The sequence below is a fragment of the Megalops cyprinoides genome, chromosome 6 (genome assembly GCF_013368585.1).
Source record: "Megalops cyprinoides isolate fMegCyp1 chromosome 6, fMegCyp1.pri, whole genome shotgun sequence".
Taxonomy (NCBI): Eukaryota; Metazoa; Chordata; class Actinopteri; order Elopiformes; family Megalopidae; genus Megalops; species Megalops cyprinoides.
In genome coordinates, this window is record NC_050588.1 from 40,750,001 (window position 1) to 40,757,500 (window position 7,500).

The 7,500-nt window shown below is 57.0% G+C and overlaps 1 protein-coding gene across 2 annotated transcripts in view; it reads left to right on the forward strand.

Moving 5' to 3' along the window:
* LOC118778783 (membrane-associated guanylate kinase, WW and PDZ domain-containing protein 3) overlaps positions 1 to 7,500 on the forward strand; it is a 78,411-nt gene that overhangs the window by 65,708 nt on the left and 5,203 nt on the right. For both annotated transcript variants that reach the window (XM_036530496.1, XM_036530495.1), the window contains 9 exons: positions 40 to 231; positions 1,872 to 2,366; positions 3,054 to 3,085; positions 3,474 to 3,630; positions 4,299 to 4,393; positions 4,853 to 5,045; positions 5,140 to 5,325; positions 6,382 to 6,567; positions 7,103 to 7,199. In XM_036530496.1, coding sequence (XP_036386389.1) covers positions 40 to 231; positions 1,872 to 2,366; positions 3,054 to 3,085; positions 3,474 to 3,630; positions 4,299 to 4,393; positions 4,853 to 5,045; positions 5,140 to 5,325; positions 6,382 to 6,567; positions 7,103 to 7,199 — 1,633 coding nt within the window. The remainder of the gene's footprint in view (positions 1 to 39; positions 232 to 1,871; positions 2,367 to 3,053; positions 3,086 to 3,473; positions 3,631 to 4,298; positions 4,394 to 4,852; positions 5,046 to 5,139; positions 5,326 to 6,381; positions 6,568 to 7,102; positions 7,200 to 7,500) is intronic.

The window sequence follows — 7,500 nt, forward strand, 5'->3', positions numbered from 1 at the left end:
CTCTCTCACACACTTTCTCTGTCTGTCTCCGCCTCTCAGAGGAGGGTGGAGGGTGTGGCTTCACGAGAGACCCCTCCCAGCTGCAGGGGACGATGATCCACACCGCTCTGAAGAAGAGCACGCAGGGTTTTGGCTTCACCATCATCGGGGGCGACCGTCCTGACGAGTTCCTGCAGGTGAAGAATGTCCTGAGAGACGGCCCAGCTAACCAGGACAACAAGATGGCCGCCGGTGAGAGCCCTGCAGCTGCACACCCACAGAGTGGGTCACATGGGTAATGTACAAAAGCAGCTGGAGGGGCCCCACCCATAGGAGCCGACAGCTCAGCACGTGGTCTCTTTGGTCTCGGTGGTCATGGGGACTCCATGGCTACCCAGATTCCCTCCAATCAGAATGGACAAAAGCATTTCCATTAAGGTTCAGCTGTAAGTCAGGCCTGCAGCTGGTTTAGGCCCCACGCTTCTCTGTCATATCGCGACGTGACCTTGTGGTCAGGGGGACCAGGGGTCCCTCTCTGTGGGATCTTGAGTGACTCTCTCAGTCTCTCAGGCTGCTGTTCCTGTGACTGCAATCCTGCCTCCTTCCCCGCCTCAGTGCCTGCCTCCTTCCCCGCCTCGGTGCCTGTCTCGTTCCCCGCCTCAGTGCCTGTCTCGTTCCCTGCCTCGGTGCCTGCCTCCTTCCCCGCCTCGGTGCCTGCCTCCTTCCCCGCCTCGGTGCCTGCCTCCTTCCCCGCCTCGGTGCCTGTCTCGTTCCCTGCCTCGGTGCTTGACTCGTTCCCTGCCTCAGTGCCTGCCTCCCTCCCTGCCTCGGTGCCTGCCTCCTTCCCCGCCTCGGTGCCTGTCTCGTTCCCTGCCTCGGTGCCTGCCTCCTTCCCCGCCTCGGTGCCTGCCTCGTTCCCCGCCTCGGTGCTTGACTCGTTCCCTGCCTCGGTGCTTGACTCGTTCCCTGCCTCGGTGCCTGTCTCGTTCCCTGCCTCGGTGCTTGACTCGTTCCCTGCCTCGGTGCTTGACTCCTTCCCCGCCTCGGTGCCTGCCTCCCTCCCCGCCTCGGTGCCTGCCTCGTTCCCCGCCTCGGTGCCTGTCTCGTTCCCTGCCTCGGTGCCTGCCTCCTTCCCCGCCTCGGTGCCTGTCTCGTTCCCCGCCTCGGTGCCTGCCTCCTTCCCTGCCTCGGTGCCTGTCTCGTTCCCCGCCTCGGTGCCTGTCTCGTTCCCTGCCTCGGTGCCTCAGTCAGTGCTGCGAGTGAAACAGGCAGATAGATCGCAGGGACGTCGCACCATCAGCGCTGCCCTGGAGAGAGCTGCTAACTCACAGGGGTGCAGCAAGTCCCAGTGACATGGCGGCAGGGTCAGTACAGCAATGGCCTGCAAAGGAGACAGCTTTGTTAAAGCACTCAGGATTCAGTTGGTCTCTCACAACTGAAAGCTTTTATTTTTGCAGTGATGTTGGTAGGGAATTTCTTATGTAAGTTTCTATGTATCCAGTGCAACAAGTTTCGGGTTTTATAAACGATGTCCAAGCCACACCTTCTGGTCTGAAAGCCAGAATGTTAACCATCAGCTCAAGGGCCCTCCAGTCTCAGTGGAGACATCACTGCTACACAGTACATCAGGTACCTGCCCCAGAGCCTGTGTGTGTCTGCATCATGTTGGTCACCCTGTTCTTTGTCTCCTCCTTCTCTTGCTCTCTCTCTCTCTCTCTCTCTCTCTCTCTCTCTCTCTCCCCTCCTCTGTCTCTCTCTCTCTCTCCCTCTCTCTCTTTCTCTCTCTCCTCCTCTGTCTCTCTCTCTCTCACTCTCTCTCTCTCTCTCTCTCTCTCTCTCCCCCTCTCTCTCTCTCTCTCTCCCCCTCTCTCTCTCCTCCTCTGTCTCTCCAGGTGATGTGATAGTGGAGATTAACGGCACGTGTGTTCTGGGTATGACCCACGCCGCCGTGGTGCAAATGTTTCAGTCCATCCCAGTGAGCCAGTACGTTGCCATGGCGCTGTGCCGGGGGTACCCCCTGCCGGAGGACGCGGGCAGCGACGACGACGCGGGGGCCGAGGGGCTGTCGGGCGTGTCAGGCGTGGCCCTGAACGGGCCGCCGCTGAGCGCCCCGGACGGCCCCGCCCCCAGCCTGCTGCAGCCCGAGCTGGTGAGCGTGCCGCTGGTGAAGGGGCCCGGCGGCTTCGGCTTCGCCATCGCAGACTGCCCGCTCGGCCAGAAGGTGAAGATGATCCTGGACGCGCAGTGGTGCCGCGGCCTGCAGAAAGGCGACGTCATCAAGGAGATCAACCGGCAGAACGTGCAGGCGCTCAGCCACGCCCAGGTGGTGGACATCCTCAAGGACCTGCCCGTCGGCAGCGAGGTCCCCGTGCTGGTGCTGAGGGGGGGTGAGACTCCGGGGGGGACAGGAGGGCAGTGGGAGGAGGTTCAGGGGGTAAAAGGAGGTTAGTTTTGCTCAGGAGCGGAGAGAAGGAGGCTGTGGGTACTGTTTCTGAGGGAGGGCAGCAGGAGGCCGGGCTAAGCTGAGCTGAGGTGGTGCCGTCAGCTAGAGAAACAGGAAATGTGGGCTTGCTGTAGATTAAAAAAGCACTGCATGGTCACTGAGCCAGATGTGCACATACATACACATACAAGCGCCATCAGACGAAAAGAAGTTCACTGCAAACACACACGCACACAGGCAGCCAAACAGCCCGGAAGCCATGTCCTCCTGTGCTCTTTCATGGTGAACACTGAGGGGTTCCTGCAGTGCTGTAGGAGGCTGTGCTGAAGGGGAAAGCCTCCCGTATTCCAGCTGGAGAACAGTATCGCCACCTTGTGGTGGATGCCTGAAGGTGTGGTCATGGAGCACTGTAATGTTGTGTGGTATGAGGAAAGGCCCTGTGTGGGTGGCGGTCAGCCACTCAGACCCCTTACTGCCCCCTGTGGGTGAGGGCTGTCTGAGTGCTGGACCTCCTCATCCACCTGCCCCAGGAAGTGACATTAACTCCTTCCCCCCAGAAATTCATCTCTCTGATCTTGTGTTGTTGTTTCTCCTCTTTCCTTCTCTCTGTCTCTGTACTGCGGTCTCCCAGGTCAGACGTCTCCTGTGAAGAGCCTTAAGCCTGTGAGTTTAAACTGATTGGTGGTGATGATGTACCCCGTCTCAGTGAGCAAGGCCCTCCAGAGCTCCTTGGGCCTGCTCCTCAGGCGAGGGGGGGGGGGGGGGATAATGAAGTGCAGGGCTTTTAAGAAAGGACACCCCATAAATAATTAACAGCCCAAAAGTAACTCGTCTTCATGCCCAGAAAAGGCCTGTCTGGGTGTTGTATTATTCAGACTGAGCTGAGCGTTTTTATGGGATGTTTCTGCTCACAGAGGGATGTTAAAGACGGCTCTCAACTCGACCTCACTCTGCCACTGACCAGCTTGTCTCTCTGTGCTCCACTCTGGCTGGCTAACTGCTAACACAGCGATGTGTGCTAACACTCCCCCCGCTCTCTCTGTCTTCCCAGAAGCAGGAGATGACTGCCAGCACAGAGACGCTGGACCACGGCCCTAACCCCGCCCCTCAGCCCCTGCCCTTACCCCCCAGCGCCCTGCGGTCTAGCTCCCCCAAACCCGACCCAGCCGAGCTGTATGTCAGGTCCAAGGTTCTGCGGGACAGCAAGCGTGAGTACCAGTGCACCCCCTCTGTCCTCACCCCCACTGCGGTGTGCGACCCTCTGTCCCTCTGACTTCACCCCCATTGCGGTGTGCGGCCCTCTGATCTCTCTGACCTCACCCCCATTGCGGTGTGCGGCCTTCTGTCCCTCTGTCCCTCTGACCTCACCCCCACTGTGGTGTGCGGCCCTCTGTCCCTCTGACCTCACCCCCACTGCGGTGTGCGGCCCTCTGTCCCTCTGACCTCACCCCCACTGCGGTGTGCGGCCCTCTGTCTGATGTAGAAAAGCCAGGACATGAACCCTGCCTGCAGGTCACAGTGGTTTCCTTACTGAAAGCCAGAGGCCTGTACCGGCACCTGGGGCTGTTCTCTGAGCATGAATATTTCATCAGAGCTCAGAATCCATTTTCCGTTGTGTGGAATAACACAGTGTTTCAGCGTGAAACCCTGACAGCATTTTTGGTGGGATAAACAGTAAGAAGAGCAGATGAAGAAGGTGCCCCAGTGAAAACTGCACAGCATGTCCACACGCTTCGAGAGAGGAGAGTGTGTTAGCTGGCGCTGCGGGCCTGCAGGCTCTCCCGAGGGGTGGGGCTTTCAGTCAGCGGCTGCTGTTCTGTCGTGCTGAGCTGAACGGTGTCCGAAATGACCTCTGACCCCTGATCCATCCCCACAGCCCCCAACACTAAGGACCTGGATGTCTTCATCAAGAGGAACCAGGAGTCGGGCTTTGGGTTCAGGGTTCTTGGCGGAGAGGGTCCGGAGCAGCCTGTGAGTACTCCAGTGAACTGACTAACCTGCTGAGACCCATCTTAACAACACTGTGAAAATATGCTTTCCTTACGGGTCTCTCTGTCTCTCCACTGTTCTGAGTCCAGTCAGTCTTCTCTCCACTGTTGACATGGTCAGCAGATTGTTCCCTCTGTCACTGACCCTGGATCAGCCATAGATAGATTATTTCACACTGTGGTTGGGGTTGGGAAGACTTGGCTGAGATGATTGCAGGATCAGTGTGTGGTGATCAGAGAGAAGGCAAAGGCCCGCTGTTCTGACCCGGGTGCGTGCGGGTCGGTGCGGCTGCTGTTCTGGCCCAGGTGCGTGGGGGGTCGTTGGGGCTGCTGTTCTGACCCGGGTGCGTGCGGGGTCGGTGCGGCTGCTGTTCAGACCCGGGTGCGTGTGGGTCGTTGGGGCTGCTATTCTGACCCGGGTGCGTGCGGGTCGTTGTCACAGGTGTACATCGGCGCCATTGTGCCGCTGGGGGCGGCGGAGAGGGACGGGCGTCTGCGTCCGGGTGACGAGCTGGTGGGCATCGACGGCGTGCTGGTCAAGGGCCGCTCCCACAAGCAGGTGCTGGAGCTGATGACCAACGCCGCCCGCAACGGCCAGGTGATGCTGACGGTGCGCCGGAAGGTGGCCTGTGCAGGTACGCACTGCGGCTTGTGTACCGCACCGGAGGGTCATGGGTTCGAGCCCCGGCTCAGACTCACGGCTCGTTGCTGTCCGTCTCTTGTTGTCAGACGGTGCGGAGGAGGAGGGGGTGCAGCAGGGAGCTCCCGGCCTGCTGAACGGCTCCCCCAGGCTGCCCCGGATCGAGCTGCCGGGCCCCTCTGACCCCGAGTCGTACCATATCACGCTGCAGCGCAAGGACAATGAGGGCTTCGGCTTCGTCATCCTCACCTCCAAGAGCAAGCCCCCACCCGGAGGTAGGGAGCGCTGCAGCCCTCACCTGGAGAGAGAGAGAGAGACAGAGAGAGAGACAGAGAGAGAGAGAGACAGAGAGAGAGAGAGACAGAGAGAGAGAGAGACAGAGAGAGAGACAGAGAGAGAGAGAGACAGACAGAGAGAGAGAGAGAGAGAGACAGAGATACAGAGAGACAGAGAGAGAGACAGAGAGAGAGAGAGAGAGAGAGAGAGAGACAGAGAGAGAGACAGACAGAGAGACAGAGAGACAGATCTATAGATAGATAGATAGATAGATAGACAGATAGATAGATAGACAGATAGATAGATAGATAGACAGATAGATAGATAGATAGATAGATAGATCGATCGTGTAAACAGGACACATTCACACAGCAGTCAGCTGGTACACTAATACCTTGCATGTATGAACTACAGTGGCCTGGATTCTTTAATGAACCGTGCAGCAGAATGAGCCCATGAGTGTAGCCCTGTTCTGAGCCTGATCTCTGTGCTGAGATGTCTGTGTTGCGGCGATCTCTGTGCTGAGATGTCTGTGTTGCGGCGATCTCTGTGCTGAGATGTCTGTGTTGTGGTGATCTCTGTGCTGAGATGTCTGTGTTGCGGCGATCTCTGTGCTGAGATGTCTGTGTTGTGGTGATCTCTGTGCTGAGATGTCTGTGTTGCGGCGATCTCTGTGCTGAGATGTCTGTGTTGTGGTGATCTCTGTGCTGAGATGTCTGTGTTGCGGCGATGTCTGTGCTGAGATGTCTGTGTTGCGGCGATCTCTCTGTGCTGAGATGTCTGTGTTGCAGCGATCTCTCTGTGCTGAGATGTCTGTGTTGCGGCGATCTCTCTGTGCTGAGATGTCTGTGTTGCGGCGATGTCTGTGCTGAGATGTCTGTGTTGCGGCGATCTCTCTGTGCTGAGATGTCTGTGTTGCAGCGATCTCTCTGTGCTGAGATGTCTGTGTTGCGGCGATCTCTCTGTGCTGAGATGTCTGTGTTGCGGCGATGTCTGTGCTGAGATGTCTGTGTTGCGGCGATCTCTCTGTGCTGAGATGTCTCTCTGTGCTGCAGTGATCCCTCACAAGATTGGGCGGATCATTGAGGGCAGTCCCACAGACCGCTGTGGTCAGCTGAAGGTGGGCGACCGCATCTCAGCGGTCAACGGGCAGTCCATCGTAGAACTCTCGCACAACGACATCGTGCAGCTGATCAAGGATGCCGGCAACGCCGTCACCCTCACGGTGGTGCCAGAGGATGGTGGGTCTGCCGGCAAGCCACACTGAGCATGCTCACAGTGCAAGCGCTCCTGGGAAATGTAGTGCTCTCAGAGTAATGACATTTAAAAGAAATTTGTTTGTCTGAGAAAAATCTTTTTGGTAGATTTTGTGAACATGCAGTTTGCAGTTTAATTTGTTCAAAAAGACATGTCTTGAAGTAGTTAGCTTTGATTTGAAGGGTTTTGATATAACAATATATTCATGTATATATTGTGTATATATCCATTTTTGTGTATGAAAGGACATATATGAGGACACGGTAACACTAAGGGGCTGTGTGTGTGTGTGTGTGTGTGTGAGTGTGTATGTGAGTGTGTGAGTGTGTGTGTGTGTGTGAGTGTGTATGTGAGTGTGTGAGTGTGTGTGTGTGAGTGTGTGTGTGAGTGTGTGTGTGAGTGTGTGTGTGCGTGTGTGCGTGTGTGTGTGTGTGTGTGTGTGTGCGTGTGTGTGCGTGTGTGTGTGTGTGTGTGTGTGCATTTGTGTGCCGCACTGAATAGATGCTGGCTCTGTTTCAGAGTACACTGGGCCTCCCTCAGGAACCAGCACAGCCAAGAACAGCCCAGCACCACAGCACAGAGCCATGGGCCAGCAGCCTGTCCACCGGGACGAGCGGTAAGCACAGCACAGCACAGCTCAACCACACAGCACAGCACAGCACAGCACAGCGCAACAGTACAGTTCAACTGCACAGCACAGCAACACACTCAAACCACTGAGTGTGTGGGGTTCAGGTATAACCTGAGTGTGTGGGGTTCAGGTATAACCTGAGTGTGTGGGGTTCAGGTATGACCTGAGTGTGTGGTGTTCAGGTATGACCTGAGTGTGTGGTGTTCAGGGATAACCTGAGTGTGTGGTGTTCAGGTATGACCTGAGTGTGTGGTGTTCAGGTATAACCTGAGTGTGTGGTGTTCAG